Source organism: Vigna umbellata, chromosome 10 (assembly GCF_029865625.1).
Source record: "Vigna umbellata cultivar VRB3 chromosome 10, Vumbellata_1.0, whole genome shotgun sequence".
In the NCBI taxonomy this organism is placed as follows: domain Eukaryota; kingdom Viridiplantae; phylum Streptophyta; class Magnoliopsida; order Fabales; family Fabaceae; genus Vigna; species Vigna umbellata.
In genome coordinates, this window is record NC_142174.1 from 9,200,292 (window position 1) to 9,218,563 (window position 18,272).

Below are 18,272 nucleotides of genomic sequence, written 5' to 3' on the forward strand. Positions count from 1 at the left end.
GGTAATTTATTTTCTGATTAGCTCTGCTGCACTGCATGGGCAACCGATGTGATTAATTTAAATAATAAATTTAAAAGTATCACAAGAATATATAATTTTAATAAATTAATTTATAAATCTAATTTTAAATTATATAACAAATTTTGTTTCAAACTAAAATAGTTCGGTTTTAGTTTGTTAAATAGTAAATTTGTAACACATGGATATAAAAGGATTGAGTGGATAAAGATAACATAAATTCAAAATAATAATGAATATCAGTTTCTTTAATACTTTCATTAATTTTGTTTTAATTTTGAGAAATAGTTAAAATTAATTTAGGACAAGGCCATTTGGTCTTGTCTTGGAATAAGTCATCAACTGGGAGTACTATATTTCATAGCTCATTTGTCCTCTTCCCGACTCCCAGTTTAGCGAAAATCTAAAAATTCCAGGGTTTTTCTAGTTGGAAGATCAATCAACTGGGCTTTGAGATGGTGAAGGAGACTGAATACTATGACGTGCTGGGAGTCATCCCCACGGCATCCGAAGCCGAGATTAAGAAAGCCTATTACATGAAGGTAACAGTATAATTTTTCGATCTTTATTCTTATTTGGGTATTTCTTCTCTCCCGTATCCATTACTGCAACTAAAATATTGATTATTTGACCCAATTATACTGTATTACACTGACCTACATAACAATTTTGCTTTGTAAGCTATCTTAAACCTCAATAGATCAGTGTAATCCCATTTTGCAGTTTAAATAGACAAAAACTAGTAGATGCGTAGTCCTATGACTGGATCTGTCCATTTTGTTGAATTCAAAATGAGATTTGAACTCACGATGGTGGCTTGCTCTATATAATGCTAGCTAAACTTATATACGATGAAGCTGAAATGCTTGTACATCCAATAGCAATCTAACTTTGGAAATCTGAATATAACTTCATACTGTTTTAATGGTTGTCTTCTATTACCAAAATTTAAAACAAAACCAAGTGGTGTGATTATGTTATTTATACCTTTTCTTCAATACCTGATGTGCAGGCAAGGCAGGTGCATCCAGATAAAAATCCAAATGACCCTCTTGCTGCACAAAATTTTCAGGCAAGAATATCGTATTTCAGATTAGGACTATTTAAATTTTAAGGGCACTGAATGTCATCCTACCTGGATTGTCTAGTTAATTGATAAACAGAACTTTCCTCTCTAAAATTATTTAATGATCTAAATATAATTGTTGAATATTAAATCAGCAACCACATTTCTCTAGATAGTGTTCATGTTAAACATCACATAACTTGCATTCTGTCATTCTATTACCAGTCAACCTACAAGTCATATCTTGGAATTCCCCTATTGGAATTTGATTTGTTGAATATCATATCCACCACCAAATGCTTATAATTTTTATGGAGTTTTATATTATTCTGCTGTCTTTTATTGTCAATTTTTCTATTGCATGTGTCAAACCTGCCTTCAACAAAATAAGTAATACCATGCTGCATTCATATCATTATTCTTAATTCCTCTGTTTTTAACTATATATCATGTAGAGCTACAATTTTAATATTGTTAAGTAGTTATCCCTATATGTTTGATACTCTGGTTTTAGGTTTTAGGTGAAGCTTACCAAGTTCTGAGTGACCCATCTCAAAGGCAAGCTTATGATGCTCACGGAAAATCAGGAATTTCAACGTTAGTTTCCTTTTTTGAATTAAGATTTTACTTAATATTTGAATATCAAGCATGATAGGATGTGGAAATTTGTAATCTCTTAATGAATTTTAGAGCATTTTTTTTTTATAAAATCAATCTCTTGTGCTGGTTTATGTCTTTTATTCATTATTTTCAGGGAAGCAATTATTGATCCTGCGGCAATCTTTGCAATGCTTTTCGGTAGTGAGCTTTTTGAGGAGTATATAGGCCAGTTAGCCATGGCATCAATGGCTTCAATGGACTTTTTTACTGAAGGAGAACAATTTGATACTAAAAAGTTGCAAGAGAAAATGAGGGTATAATAATATGGTTTTCTCACTGCATTCTCTTGTGACTACTTTTTTTCCTTATGTACGTATCTTTTTAGAAATATAAGAAATATCTGTATAAAAAACTGCATTCTTGAATATCTAAAATTCTTAAAATATACATATCATCTATAAAAACTGTATTCCCTTATGACACTTATCTATTGTTATGTATACTATCACCTGCCACTAGTTATCATAGGATTCTTAATGTGACCATACATGTTTTAACTGGTTATCCACCCACTAATAGTCTAGTCTTACCTAATTTTTTTTGTTTTGACAATGATTCTTACGAGGATAACCAGTTGCTACTGATATGCAAACTTCACAAAGCAATCTCTCCCAATTTCTATGTCTGAGTTTTTGTATCGACAGCATTGCTAGGGGGATTAACTCTACTGTGAAAAAATAAGAATAGGAAGTACTAACTCTGTACTGCTAGATATTAGGACTTGTATAAGAAAGAACCTATTAACACAATAATCTGGTTACTATTTTAACATTTCAAATTAGAGCGTAGATGTTAGCTAGTAACGATGTTCTAATTTTTTTTTAGTATTTGGTGAAGATGGGCACATGTTATTCTCTGTTTTGCATATGTCCAGTAACGAGAAGATCCTGTGAATTCTCGTGCCCAAAATGACAATCAGCCTTCATATGCTTCTTTGGTGAAAATTAGGATTAGAGGCACTATGAATAGCAGTTTGGTTGTTGCCAGTGCTGTTAAATAACCAGTATGTTGCCGCACCGATGATTTGCCAATTTCCATAACAATGCAGGCTTCGTGAACTGTTGCCACTTTTTCCAAAGGCCCGTTAACCTGTTTTCTTTTCTTCCTGTATTTTTCATTTGTTTTATTCTTTAGTCCATTTCTTTTTTCTTTCCCTATTTTCTTCTACTTTTTATACATTCTTCATAGTGTGCTCTGTTTTTTATTCTTGCAGTACTCCCTTATCACAATTCGTAACTGCACACTCACATAGATTTGCACCCCTTTAAAAATGACAATTTGTCATCTGATTCCAATACTAAGGTCTAGCCTTGGTGTTATTAAAATGTGGCAAATTATTCTTACATTTGGTTTTTCAACATGGTATATTAGAAGGATGTAATAGTGATTCTCTAGAAAGTATTCCATATTGAGACGAAATAGCTTATTTCTGATTGTTTGTCTGAAGCCCTTTACTTTGTGGGCATCGTTTCTCCTTCTTCTTGTGATGTCGGGTTCACGATTGATGTGTGTTTTGAAATTACTATAATGTCAAAAGAAGGATGGCTAGTTATTGATGGTTTGATAGAACTGAGCTTCCACTCATTCGCAGAAGACAAATTGGTGTGGATTTCATCAATTTGTGTAATTGATATGAGCCTTATTAGCTGACTTTAGAAATGGTGTACCAACATAATAGAACACTATCGCCATGGTTAATTGAGGGTGGGATTACATTTGATTTTAGACTGGTTGAATTGCATCTTGATTCAAAAGTTTATACAGGATGGCGAGAGCCCAAAAAAGAGTTTGATGAGTCAACTAAAATTTTCTCCCTTAAAGCATAAACTCTTTGGAGTTGACTTGTGAGCTTGACAATACTATTTTAATTTGTGCATTGAACAAGATAGATGTTTATTTTTATTTAATATAAAAATGATAATAAATATTTTTTTAATCTGCATATTATGTTATAATTAGATTTCATCTAAGTATATGTATTTGAATATGTACTTTATATTATAGATCTGCAGTGAACAGTGTAAATTATTGATGTTATTTTTAATAATTCTTCAAATTGTTTTATTTGACGTAGAGATAGAAAACAGTTGTGGATTCAAAATTATAGGTGATTAAGAAGATCAAGCACACAATGATTAAATGCTGGTAGATTACGATAAGAGAAGTTTTGATTAGTTAAATTGACTACTTGTGAGGAAAATTTGTTAAATGCACATCTAAATGATAGAAAAAAGAATGTTATAAATGTCTAATTTAGCGATTAAGAATGTGTTTAATTTCTATTTTCATTAACTGTTCTTAGTTTTTAAAATTGTTAATAAATCTATTCAAAATCATGCAGCTTATTCCTCACCACCCACACTCTTGTACTAGGACTAGAAAACAAACAAGAGAATGAGAGAAAATCTTCTAGCTGTTTATGGTTTCTGGTTTTTGAAACACTTGTTTTGGAAAGATTTTGCAGAAGTTAGTAAATTTTGGGAACACTTGTTGAGTGGGTAACTTAATTTAGAAAAGAATTTTTAAACCACAAAGAGAGAAAGAAATCAAACATGTCTTAAGAATTTCGCTCTCCAAGTTGTATATTCTAATTTATAAGAGTGTATTATTTAGTTTGTATTTAATATTCAAAATAGCAGCCTTCTCTATGTCACAGTACTATATTTTTTAGCAACAAACTAATGCAGGCACTCTATACAATGCTTGCGTGTCACCATCCAGAAAGGCTAACAATGTCATACTTAGCAGCCAAACAGGTTTGAGTGGACTGCTAAAATATCAAGGATGATAAGAATAATTCTCTGTTTTATCGTCATTCTCCCAAAGGTTGTATCTATTGCATTGTATATGTGGGCGACATTGCCAGTGAACATATTGATGGATGTGAGTGTCAAACTTATTCGTGACCAAGGAGAGCCATATTCTGATCATTAGAGACCAGAAGATTAGTTGGTAAACTAAGTTACCTTGTCCTGGCCGCTTTTGTAGTGAATGCTGTTAGCCAATTTTCACACTCCCCTTATCAAACCATTCGGATGTGATTGTGTGGGCCCTACAGTATATTAAGAAGACTCTTGGAAAAGGCCTCATTTATGAGGATAAGTGAAATACTCAAATGGTTGGGTATCATGACGCTAAATAGGTAGGCTAATTGTTGGAAGTCTCACATCAACTAGAGATAAGACCAATTTATAATATAGGCTAAATACCCTATTTGTCCCTAGTTTCGTTCGAAAATGTCAAATTAGTCCATCCTTTAAAAAATGCGTCAATTACATCCTCACTTAATAAAATTTGCATCAATGAAATCCCTTCCGTTAAATCCGTACAAACGGCGTTAATTATTTTTCTCTCTTATTAAGTAACGCCGTTTGTACGGATTTAACGGAAGGGATTTCATTGATGCAAATTTTATTAAGTGAGGACGTAATTGACGCATTTTTTAAAGGATGGACTAATTTGACATTTTCAAGCGAAACTGGGGACAAAATAGGGTATTAAGCCTATAATATATAAGTGGATACGAACCTCATCTTACGAGCCGATTTTGTGGGGTTGAGTTAGGCTTAAAGTCCACTTCTTAACATGGTATCAGAGCCTGGTTAAAGCATATCCTAACGATATTTGTTGTTTGTTGGGCATGTTGCTCCACCCGCTATTTGGTCGTTATTGGACCACCCATTAATGTCTATACCTCGGTGTGAGGGGTGTGTTGGAATTCTCACATTGCCTAGAGATAAGGCCAATTTATAATATATATAAGTGGGTGTTAATCTCACCTTACAAGCCGGTTTTGTAGGGTTGAGTTAGGCTTAAAGTTCACTTCTTAACACTAACTAACCAAGCAATAGACACTCCATTTCATGGTTCTACTTTCTTATTGTAGGTAATTTAATAGTGCGGAAAACTAGGAAACAAAATGTTGTTGCATGATCATTTGCAGGAACAAAATACGGGCAATGAAATTAGTCACTTGTGAGCACATATGGTTAAAGCAACTCCTTGAAGAACTAAAATTTGTAGAATCAAATCTCAAACGCACCTTGTATGAGACAACCAGCCAACATTGCACGTTTTTAATCCTATCTTTCGTGAGAAGATCAGTCATATTGAAGTGGATTATCATTTCATAAGTGAAAAACTAGAGTATGGAGACATCACTAGATTTGTCAACTCTAGTGATTAGTTCCCTAACATACTCACCATGTCTCTAAGAGGACCATGGGTTGATTATATTTGTTACAAGTTGAGCACATTCCACGTATGTGTTTTAGGTTGAGGGGAGTGTTTCAGATACCCAATTTCAACATCTCTTGCACTTAATTAATTTTCTCTTTGAACAACAAAATTTTTATGTGAGAAATAGATATTCCATCTTTGTTTCATTTCCAAAAGTTTGACATGGTCATCTTGAAGGAATTAAATATTTATCATGTTTTAGGTGCAGTTTTTTTGTGATTGTTGTTTTGACAGATTTGTTCTTGCTATAGGTTGTTCAGAAGGAAAGAGAAGAAAAGCTTGCAGAGATATTGAAAAATAGACTCAACCAATATCTCCAAGGAAATAAAGAGGAGTTTTTTAATCATGCAGAAGCTGAAGTAGCCCGGCTATCCAATGCAGGTACTGTTACCAAATAATAATTTCAGACAGGCAGACATGAGGATGAAAACATTGTATTGATGCAAAATTACATTATCAATTCATGGATACATCCCATTTTGGTGCTGTTTTGGTCATATCAATCTATGGCTGTAAAATTCATTGAAATTAATTGCTTTATTGTTTACCCATCATGATATGGTTAAAAGATTGACTTTACATCATTTGTCTAATCTGGAGTATTTGAATATCAAAATAACATTACCAAGACTGTGACGGTGCTTTTTCTGAATTATTCAGTTGTCATTGTTAGAATACATAGAATTGTATATGTTCTAAATGTATTATGTGTCTAATGTGACCACACAGTATGTATTTATACTATTTTACCGAATCAATTATAATAAAAACACTTAATAATTAGGAATTAATCATCCTAATTTCCTAGATTATGTAATGGTTACAAATCTGTAACAACTAATTACATTCTAACACTCTCCCTCAAGTTGGAACATATATGTCATATGTACCAAGCTAGTTACAAATGTACTCAATCCGAGGGCCTCTAAGGGACTTGGTGAATATGTCAGACACTTTTTTTTTTACAAATTGACAGTCAATTTCAATGTGTTTAATTCTTTCATGGAAGATCGTGTTTAATGCAATGTGAAGTGCAGCTTGATTGTCACAAATAAACTTTGTTTCATGGATGTCCCCTACTTTTAGGAGTAGTAGTAGTTGCCTAAGCCACATAAGCTCACAAATGGATGTTGCCATAGCACAATATTCTACTTTTGCACTAGATCTGACAACTATATTTTGCTTCTTGCTTCTTCATCAGATAAGGTTTCCTTTGATAAGACACAGTACCCATAAGTGAATCTTCTATTTGATGGTGATCCTTACCAATCCGTATCAGAGTAACAAGTGATCTTAGTACTGCCTTTGTCTTCATACAATAATCCTTGTCTTGGAGCATTTTTTATGTATCAAAGAATACATGTTACAGTATCCCAATGGCTATCACAAGGAGCTTTTAGAAAGTAGCTTACCATACTAATCGCGAAAGTGATGTCAGGTCTGGTGATGGTGAGATAATTGAGCTTGTCTACCAGGTGACAATATCTCTCTACGTCTTTCAATGGCAACCCTTGATCCAGAAGAAACTTGATATTGGGATCCGTAGGAGTATCACAAGGACGGAAATCAAGCAAAGCAGATTCAGTAAGAATGTCCAGGGCATACTTATGTTGATTAATGACAATTCCAGAAGCAGATTGAGCAACCTTAATGCCTAAGAAATATTTTAGAAGGCCTAAATCTTTTAGTATGAAATTGATGTGAAGCCATGGTTGATTGCTCAACCATGGCTTCACCTGTATTCTTAGGAAGAGAAAGAGACACAGATTCCAAAGAAGAAACAAAGGAGAAATAGGATGGAGACAAACCATCATAAGTAATGGTAAAAGTATGAAGAGTGTTAGGATTACGAGAGGAAAGAATACCTTTTCGTATCGCAATAGGAAGTTCAGGTGTAGGAGGCATGGGTGGAGGGATGGTTGGAGCAGGAGATGATGCTTGAGGATTAGTATAGTGAGTCAAAATTGGAGTTTAAACTCGTCAATGGTATTGAAGCAAAGAACGTTGGGTGGAAAACAATTACATGAGTCAGAACAGGCAAGACTTCTGAAGATTCTACTATAAGATTGACATCCAATATAGTTGAAGTGTAGAAGGTGTAGTCTCAAATAAGGTGATATTAGTGGAAACTATATAGTGTTGAAGTTGAGGACAGAAACAACAATAGTCCTATTGAAGGCGTGAGTAACCAAGAAAATACATTTGAGAGATTTGACAAAAAGTTTATCTTTACCTAAAGTAAGGTCATGCACAAAGCATGTGTAACCAAAGACACGAAGAGGAATGGAGTAAAGATCTTGTGTTGGATATAACAAAGAGTAAGGAACCTAATTATTAAGGATGAAGGAAGGTATGTGGTTGATCAAATGACATGTTGTCAAAAGGGCATCTCCCCATAATTGAAGAGTAATATTGTGGTGAAGAAGAAGGGTACGGGTAGTTTCAACAAAATATCGATTTTTTCTTTCGGTGACACCATTCTGTTGTGGTGTGTGAGAGCAAGATGTTTGATGGAAGATACCTTGTTAACTCAGAAAAAACTGAAATTGGGAAGACATATATATTCACGAGCATTGTCAATGGATAAAATTTTAATAGAGGTGCCAAATTGAATTTTAATTTCAGTCGAGAAACCCTGGAATATAGAAAAAACATCAGAATGATTTTTCATTAAGAATAAACAAGTACATCGGGAGAAATCGTCTATGAAAGTAACTAAGTAATAAAAACCCAATCCCAAATATCAAAGTGAACTAAGGCAAAAAAGCAGAGGGTGTTGATAAAACTTGCAACGAGGGTATTGACCACAATATCCACCCAAATTTCCCCTTCGTTCAACCGGTAGGAAGATTGGGAGTAAAAAGCAGAGGAATCAGTTAGAAGTACTAGAGAGTGACCTAACATGTGAGGAATTAAAAGGCGAAGTAATTGTTCACTATCGATGTAATAAGATGGAACAACTGTGCCAAATAAGATTTGATTGCAAATTGAAGAAAACTCAGGAGGAAGTCCAGCAAGTGCAAGAATCATAAAAAACTGACCACGTTGTGCTGTATGCTTCTCTGCATTATTAGTGAAAGGCATGAGTGACTCAAAATCAGCAATTAAGCGATCGAGCTTACCAAGATATGTCTATATATCATGATTTTCAGCTTCATAGTGATAAGGTTGGAGACAACATTGTAAAGGCGATGAACATCATTGGAGAATACTCTCTTGGCTTTGTTCTATACATCATAACAAGTAGTAAAAGTGTGGTATTGACGCTGCAATTTGACATCAATGGAGAGCCAGAAAACTCTACACAAGGAGGCATCTATTTGCATCCATTGGGCTTGATCATTGCGAGGAATGTCTTTGGTCTGTTTGGTCAAGTGGTTGGCACAGCCTTGACCCCGAAACCATAGCTAGACAGCAGCAGCCTAGGAGCTATAGTTGCTCATCTTGGTCAGTTTTTCACTTGGAATCAACGAAATAGTTGTAAAAGTAACCGTAGAGGAGGTACTTGAGTGTGAGCTTTCAGAAGCCATGGGAAAAAAGTACCTGAAATGGGATAAAGGTGTGAGGAAGGAGGCAGCAGGCACACTAGCAAGTGGGTAGTGCCGGAACAGTGAGAAAAACACAAGCAGTGACAAGAGCTTGAGATGGACGCACCAGGAAAAGGTCACGCATGTGGGCTTCATGTAGCATATGTTCAAAGCAGCGAATGAAGCATGGTGGTCGTTGGAGGGAGAAGGTCTTGATCAAGGTGGTCACAGGAGGAAAAGGACGCTCGGTGACAAATAAAAGGGGCACACAGTGGTTGCAGGGACCATTCACCCGGAAAAAAAAGATCCAAGATTGAAACCCTATTGATGCCATATAAAATTGTATATGTTCTGAATGTATTGTGTGTCTAATGCAGACCAAACAATATGTATTTATACTATTTTACATAATTAACTCTAATAAAAGCACCTAATAATTAGGAATCAATCATCCTAATTTTTTGAGAACATTTTAACAAAATAAATAGTCTTAAGTAGGATTTATTGTATTGTGTGTTGGAAATAATACCTAGGAGCACGCTTTAGACCTAGTTCCTATGAGCATCTTCTAGAGTTCTCTTCTTTTCTCTCATCCATTGTATCTAATGTATCCCAAACAACTATAAATATGAAAACCTCATAGAGGGGTAAATACTCTCTCAAATTCACTTTAAATCTTCTTTACTTCAATATCAAGTTTTTTGGTCACATCAATCTGTGGCTGTAAAAGTCATTGAAATTAATTGCTTTATTGTTTACCCATCATGATATGGTTAAAAGACTGACTTTACGTCATTTGTCTAATCTCGAGTATTTGAATATCAAAATAACATTACCAGGACTGTTACGGTGCTTTTTCTGAATTATTCAGTTGTCATTATACAGCTTATGGGATTGATATGTTGAATACCATTGGCTACATATACGCAAGGCAGGCAGCAAAAGAGCTAGGGAAGAAAGCAATTTATTTGGGTGTGCCTTTTATTGCTGAATGGTTTAGAAACAAAGGGCATTCTATTAAATCTCAAGTTACAGCAGCAACAGGTGAGCAACTTTTATTTTAAAGCCTCTCCAGGCTGTGTGATACGGTACAATTCATGTAAGAAATGAAAAACAGTATTTTGGATGTGCTTGTGTGAGTTTTATCTTTATTTTACTCTCTTATTTTGGATATTGGGTGTTTCTTTGGGCTTGGTGGATTGAATTGACCACCCATAAAGGCTTTGGTAAAACGGTGAACCTATGCTTGTGGCAAAGTACAATTCATGTAAAAAATGAAAAACTGTATTACGGATGTGCTTGTGTGAGTTTTATCAAACAAAATGGATGATCTATTTATATTACTTTTCACAACCAACATGTACAAGTCTTCTCGGTTTGTTGGACTTCCACCTGATCTTGCTGCAAATCAAAATCAGATTTATCGTGACCAACTGCTCCCACCTGTGACAGTCCAAAAGCAGTTGTTTCACCTCTTAATTTTACATGCTTTTGAATCATCTTCCACTCCTAGTAGGGATTCTTGCCCTTGTCTCACAATTATACCATTGTGGAGGATGTGGTGGTCGTGGACGTGGTCTCTATGATCTCTATTGCAACTTCTCTAAGAATAGGAGACATGTTGAAGCAAAGTATCAAATCAAAGCTAGGGAGCAGTCCGGTTCAGTCAGTGGCCCAAGTCACTGCTCAGTCTTAGATATTGCTATCTCTACCACTAAATATCATGAGCTTCTCTAGCTTTTTGCAACCAATGAGGTTGCCACACTTGTTATTGGTATGGCACGGTTTATTAATTCTTCAGCGTAATGTCCCACAACATTTTTGGGGATGTCATTCCTACTACCTGCCAGTTACTTAATTGCATGCCCTACTCGTTTCTAAATAATCATATTTCTAATTCTATATTGGATATTAAATAGGACCTTCATATTCCCTTATGAGTCTTTAAGAATACATGTTTTTTTCATGATTTGACTCAAGGTAGAAATAAACTATCTACAAAATCTTTGTAATGTATTTTTCTTGGTTAATCTGGTATCCAGGAGAGCTACAAATGTTTCTCTCTATAACCTTAACGACATCTGGTCATGACTTTCTTTGAAAATACTTTTTTCTTTTCTTCTAGCATTGAAGATGTTTTGGAGGTTTGACCTGAACCTCCACCTCCACTTGTTGCTCCTGTTCAAGCATCACTTGCTATTCCTCAACATCCTACAGTACTCACATGACAAACACATGCTCAATTGACACCACCCAACAGATCCTCCAACATCATTACTTGCTCCAAATGTCCTTGTACCATTGTTCCGTGCACCTGATCTTCCTTTAGTACGTCAGAAAGGTATTTGGTCCACTTGTAATTGTAATCCCAAATACGCTTTAAATCTCATTTGTAACGGTGTATCTCCATCCTATTACTCCTTTATCTCAGTTGAAAATAAGAGTGATTTATTATTCTCAATCATAAAAAATACATTCTGATACTCTCTATTTGTAATAATCTAATTCTCCTAAAAAGGGAAATAGGGAAACTAGGAAAGTAAAATAAAATAAAAGATTATATATATATATATATATATATATATATATATATATATATATATATATATTTCCTCTATTAGGAAGATTCTAAAGATATTATATCAAGTTACAACAATCTCATTTTGGATTGTGTCTATTCCTAAGTCTAAGGGGATACCATGGCAACAAGCGATGCTAGTAAAAATTGTTTTGTTCGAAGACAACATCATGTGGGACCATGTCCCCAAGTCTGCTAACAAATTCACAATTGGGTGTCGATGTGTTTATACAGTCAAGATAGCACTAGATGCCACTTTTTTCACTAATGGCCAAAATCACCTGTCTTTTTCTTACTATAGTTGTCATTTGTCATTGTCATCTTCATCACTTGGACATAAAAAATGCATCCTTCGTGGTAAGTTACAAAAAGATGTGTATATTGATCAACTACCCAATTATATAATCTCCTACGACTCACATCTTATTTGTAAGCTTTGTTGCTCCCTATATGATTTAAAGCAATCTCTTCTGGCATGGTTTCATTGTTTAACCTCTGCCCTACTTGAATTTATGTCTAGTAGTGAAGCTGATCACTCAATCCTTCACCTCCATTATCCATCTAAATAAAGCTAGATTCTATTGTTTAGGGCATGCTTTTAATTATTGAGTTTTGTTGACAGGCAATTATGCATCCTGTGAGGGAGGTTATGCTCCCAAGTAAGTGAAGGAGGTTATGCTCCTAATTATTGTTTACTTTTGTTTATTCAGATATTACCATCAATAAAAGAAATTAAATTAAGCCATTATCATTCAGTCATTGTCTTTTCTACCTTTTGTGATCGTGTTTAATTACGTCTCCGACTCGGATACGTAACAATTGGTCCTACCTGCGGGATCCGATAGAGAGGAGAAAAGGGCGTGACGGAGGGAACTGTCGGATCGTCAAGGGAGCGCTACCGGATCAGGTTGAGAGGAGTGAACGACGTCATGGAGGGAAGAATGCATGCATTTGAAGGAAGAACGTGGAGCTGTCCATGGGGACGTTGGAGGCGACAATGCAAAAAAATTTCCAAGAACTGATGAGGATGATGGGGGGACCGAGACCGATCACTAGGTGGTAACTCGGATGGAAGCCTGGGATCAACGGAAAAGGAGGGACCGGCGGGATGAAGATGAAGGCGAGAAAGAGAGTGGTGCGCAGGAGCAACCAAATTGGAGGAAAAGGGTAGAGTTACCCACGTTTGAGGGGAGTGATCCCTTAAATACAATCAATAGGGCTGATAAATTTTTTGAACTGCAAGAAGTGTCCGAGGAAGAAAAGGTGTGCCTAGCCTACATCAGGATGGAGGGAAGTGTGGATCCTAGTTCAGATTTTGGAGGGAGCAGACCAATGATTGATCGTGAGCGGGTCTGAAGGAGGCGATAGTGATACGGTTTGGAGGAAGAAACCGGGGGTCAGTCTTCGAAAGGCTGGCAGCTAGTAAGCAATCGGGATCCGTGGAAGAGTACATCCAAGATTTTGAAGTCTTGGTGGGACAGACAAAGGGAGTGCCCGAGGAATAGTTGATGAGGTACTTCATGGCAGGGTTACGAGAGGGGATTCCTAACCGCATACGATTGCTTGATTCGCAGAAGATGATGACCGCCATGAGAATGGCAAGGGACGTGGAGGAGATTCACGGTGGTGCAAAGAATGGAGCCGGAAGTATGAGCAAGAATCAGTCCTGAGGGAAACCGAGTGGCGCAATAGCGAGGATGGAGATCGGTCGACATAACCAAAGCCGAGCGGAAGCTGTGAGGGAGAACCGATCGGGAGTTGCCGAGAGTGTGGGGTCGGTACGGAAGGAGGGTAGTGATAATAATGGGAGTGGAATATGCCTTATTCAGAAGCCCTAAAACGAAGAGAGGAGGGAAGGTGTATTAGGTGTGGGGGACCGTTCGGTCCTGGTCACCACTGCCCGAACAAGAGTTTGAGAGTCATGATATTGGCGGAGGACGAGGAGGAATTGCCACCACCCAAACCTCCAGACCTGAATTGAAGAAGAGCCATGAGATCAAGCTCCCCAGTTCCAACCTTGGGGACAAGGTTGTTCTGCAACGGGGTGTAATGATAGGATATTGGGTGATAGGATAGAAGGCAGGGAAGCGGAACGGTAGCAGGCAAAGGGAAGCAAGCCGAATGGTGGAAGGCGGTGAAGAGCTAGAGTCGAACGGTAGGAGGCAGGGGGAAGCAAGCCGAACAGTGGAAGGTGGTGAAGAGTTGGAGCCGAACGGTAGGAGACAGGGGGAAGCAAGCCGAACGGAAGGCAGTGAAGAGCTAGAGCCAATCGGTTGAAGAGTATCCTAACTAGACAATAGTTAGGATGGGCGGGAAATAATTATAGTAAATAAGGTCATATCCTAAGAAAATATTCCGTATAAGTTAATTATAGTAAATAGAGCTATATCCTAGGAAAATATTCAGTATAAGTTAATTATAGTAAATAGAATTATATCCTAGGAAAATATTCAATATAAGTTAATTATAGTAAACAAAATTATATTCTAGGGAAATATTTAATATAAGTTGATTATAGTAAATAGAATTATATTCTAGGGAAATATTTAATATAAGTTAATTATAGTAAATAGAATTATATCCTAAGGAAATATTTAATATAAGTAAAGCTAGATGTTATTGTTTAGGGCATGCTTTTAATTATTGAGTTTTGTTGACAGGCGGTTATGCGTCCTGTGAGGGAGGTTATGCTCCCAAGTAATTGAAGGAAGTTATGCTCCCAATTATTGTTTACTTTTGTTTATTCAGATATTACCATCAATAAAAGAGATTCAATTCAGCCATTATCATTCAGTCATTGTCTTTTCTATCTTTTGTGATCGTGTTTAATTACGTCTCCGACTCGGATACGTAACAAATGTTAGAGAATGGAGAGTTTGTGAGAAGAGGGAAGCATTTAATAGCCTAACTGCCTAGGCAGTTAGGAGAAGCGGGAAAGAGGGATTGCATAAATAGAATTCTTGTATTGTTTGGAGTCACGTTTTGACAGTTGTGAATTGACAGGAGTTTTAACCCTGTGGGGGAGGTTAGGCTCCCAATTGATATTGTACCTTGTATTCTTTCTACTGAGAATACAAGATTAGCATTCTTTGGCCTTCTGTGTGTGAGTACTGTGTGTGCGATTGCTCTTTTGGTTAGGTTTAATCCATAGAAACCTAACATCTATCTTGTTATACATGTTGATAATATCATTATCAGTGATGAATATTTTGATGGGATCCTTCGTCTAAAGTCTCATCTCCATGGTCAATTTGAATATCATTATCAGTGATGAATATTTTTATGGGATCCTTCGTCTAAAGTCTCATCTCCATGGTCAATTTGAATCTAATGACTTTGTCATTTCTCTGTAGAAATATGCCTTAGACATCATCATTGTATCTACATGCTTGATTGTCGCCTAAGTGACGCTTGTGGCCTAATGTGAAGTTTCTTTCAATGCAAAGGGAAAGAACTTGAAAGATATCATCTATTAAGAGGACTTGATCACTTCACTATCATGAGGCAGGCATCACATTTGCAGTTAGTGTGGTTAGCCAATTCTTGAAGGATCCATGTGATAGTCATTGGAAAGTTGCCACTCCTTCAATACCTAAAAAACGCACCAAGCCATGGATTAATATGTGAGGGCAAAGGCAATTGCAAATTTGACGCTATTGGGTAGGATCACCATAAAATAGGAAGTCCGCTTCTAGATATCGTGTTCTCATCATAGGTAATTTGATCCCCTTGAGGAGCAAGAAGCAAAAAACAGTTTCTAGTTCCAGTTCTAAAGTTGAGTACCGCACAATGCAATAGCTGTTTGTGACATTACATCTTAGGCAACTCCTCTACCAATTAAAATTTGAAGGCACTCAAGAAACTCGTATCCAACAGTCAAGCTTCTATTCACATTGCATAAAATCCAGACATTCTGTGAATGGACCTAACACAGACAGTCATTGTCTGTCATTTTGGTAGAAATAATGTGCTTGCAAGAGAAATCATCACTATCTTTGTCAACTTGCAGACATGTTCACTAAATCCCTTAAGGGCTACTGTGTTGGTAACAAGTTTGACTTAAATGACATTTGCTCCAGCCTAATTGAGAGTGTTAAAGATGTAAATTGGCTACATTAAGTAGAGAGATATGGTATGATTTGATAAGGAAATATCTTACCAAATACTTCTCTTTATTAGGTATTGATTTTGTTGTTTATTATTATATTTTTTCTTCATTATAAATAAGAGTACTGTGTGTACAAAACACATAATTAGAAGCAAGCCTCTCTATAGTATCTATGTTAGAAATTACTAATCTCTTTCATAACTCTTCTTTCTGATCCTGGTAGCTGGACGTTATATTCTTCCACTCCTTTTAACTAGAGTTTTTTTTTTTTCATTTGTACTGGTATATTTTCTCTCCCCAATAAGCCCCATATCAAGTCTTTTATTTGGTCTGTGATAACTCAATGATTGTTATTTGTCTCTAACTAATCTATTTTGTTTTGGCTCTCGGGCCTGCAAACATGAATTGCTAATGTGAAAACATTGTGCCGGAGGTTAATCATTTTTTTTTTCTTTGCTGTGGTTGTAGGGGCAATTGCGTTAATCCAATTGCAGGAGGATATGAAAAAGCAACTCAGTTCGGAAGGGGACTATACTGAAGAAGAGCTTGAAGAATACATGCAATCTCACAAGAAATTAATGATTGACTCTTTGTGGAAGCTTAATGTGGCGGACATTGAAGCCACTCTTTCCCGTGTTTGTCAAATGGTTGTCTTTTCTAGGCCAATGTCACTTAATTGCATAAAGTAGATTTAAGGGCTGGCTGTGTTTAATTTATCGAGTATGCTTCGGTTTAGGTACTTCAAGACAACAGTGTCAAGAAAGAGGAACTCCGTGCACGAGCTAAAGGGTTGAAAACTCTTGGTAAAATCTTCCAGGTGGTATTTCTTTCCTATTCTTCATATAATTTTAGCAATATTGTATACTGATTATAATGATTTTGAATTCACGATTCCAATTTAGAGGGTTAAGTCAGCCAATGGAAACGAGAATGAAAGTGTACCAAATAAGGCAGTGCACAAGTTGAATGGAAGTGAAACCAGCAATGATGCTTGTTCTCCTTGTACATCACCCAAATCTTCAAGTCCTGATTTTTCGAGTGATACTTCATTTGCATCCCAGGTGCAACTTTTCACGCTGGTCCTTTAATTCTTTCTTTTCATTTGGCTAGATTACTGTCATTGCATTTATTTCTATCCAATTTAGGCTAATTTTTTTCTATTTTATTTATTTGAATGTATATATTTATAGTGACATGTTATATTTGTTTTGATACAATGTAGAGCCCCTACGTGGAGGCCCCGCACTTCGCTGGCATGCAATTTGATTATAACTTTCCGAGGCCGACCGCCCCACCGGGTGCCCAGAGACCTACTCCAACCACCAAGGATTGAATTTGATATCCCGTGTGCAGTTTTTTTTTTGGGGGGGAGCGGGGGTGGGGAGGGTATGTAATTCTCTTGTCGAATGTGCCTGTATCGGGGTGTGTTATTGTATGTATCACTCTTGTCAAATGTGCCTTTATGTGCTGGAGATCGTATCTTTTCGGCAGGGACCGCATTGTGCAGTGTGGTTTTGCATGTCTAATAATTCTATACATAGATGAAAAAAGATAATTTAAAGTAGTGTTATCACTACCAGCTGGCCGTGATTGATTGCCATGTACTTGGAATAGTGTATTTTGTTGGGGTGCCAGCACTTAGGTTACATTAAGTTTCTTTTGTTCATAAGAGGTAGTGTGCATCCATTTTAGAGGGGATTCCTGTGTAAAACTAAATTCAACAGACATGATATATATATATATATATATATATATATATATATATATATATATATATATATATATATATGTTTGGGTTGTAGTTTTACTCATACCGGCTCCCGTACCGCTCCAATGCTGTACTGCGAAGTATGGTCTTGGTTTTGATTAATAATGTGTACGAGATCTTCAGTAGTAAACTTGCTTAAAGATTTTTTTGTCAAAAAGGTAGCCACTGAATCTGTATGGAGATGGCTACGGTTGGGAGGGCATATAATCTCCCAGAGCGGGGAATGTTAAGATATACTAAATATTCTATTAAAAGATATTAGGCAATCAAATATTATGTTAGTTATAATTTAGATATTATTATAATTT

General features: G+C 36.2%; 1 protein-coding gene across 2 annotated transcripts; it reads left to right on the forward strand.

Annotated features, from left to right (window-relative positions):
• Nucleotides 1–353: 353 nt before the first annotated feature.
• On the forward strand, nucleotides 354–17,772 carry LOC124847112 (chaperone protein dnaJ 10-like). 2 transcript variants are annotated; one of them, XM_047324510.2, is made up of 10 exons: nucleotides 356–560; nucleotides 1,031–1,090; nucleotides 1,599–1,681; nucleotides 1,839–1,998; nucleotides 6,235–6,364; nucleotides 10,396–10,554; nucleotides 16,665–16,843; nucleotides 16,933–17,013; nucleotides 17,099–17,257; nucleotides 17,419–17,772. In XM_047324510.2, exons 1-10 carry the CDS (start codon nucleotides 474–476, stop codon nucleotides 17,527–17,529), a joined length of 1,209 nt encoding a protein of 402 aa, XP_047180466.1. In that variant the 5' UTR covers nucleotides 356–473; the 3' UTR covers nucleotides 17,530–17,772. The 2 variants fall into 2 exon arrangements, with proteins under 2 accessions (XP_087956554.1, XP_047180466.1); XM_088100428.1 differs by lacking the exon at nucleotides 10,396–10,554 and having other exon boundaries at nucleotides 354–560.
• Nucleotides 17,773–18,272: the final 500 nt, after the last annotated feature.

Coding starts and splice junctions, on each gene's coding strand:
- LOC124847112 (XM_047324510.2), top strand. CDS start 474: ATGGTGAAGGAGACTGAATACTATGACGTGCTGGGAGTCATCCCCACG. Junction 561..1,030: donor AGAAAGCCTATTACATGAAG/GTAACAGTATAA, acceptor CCTGATGTGCAG/GCAAGGCAGGTGCATCCAGA. Junction 17,258..17,418: donor ATACTTCATTTGCATCCCAG/GTGCAACTTTTC, acceptor GATACAATGTAG/AGCCCCTACGTGGAGGCCCC.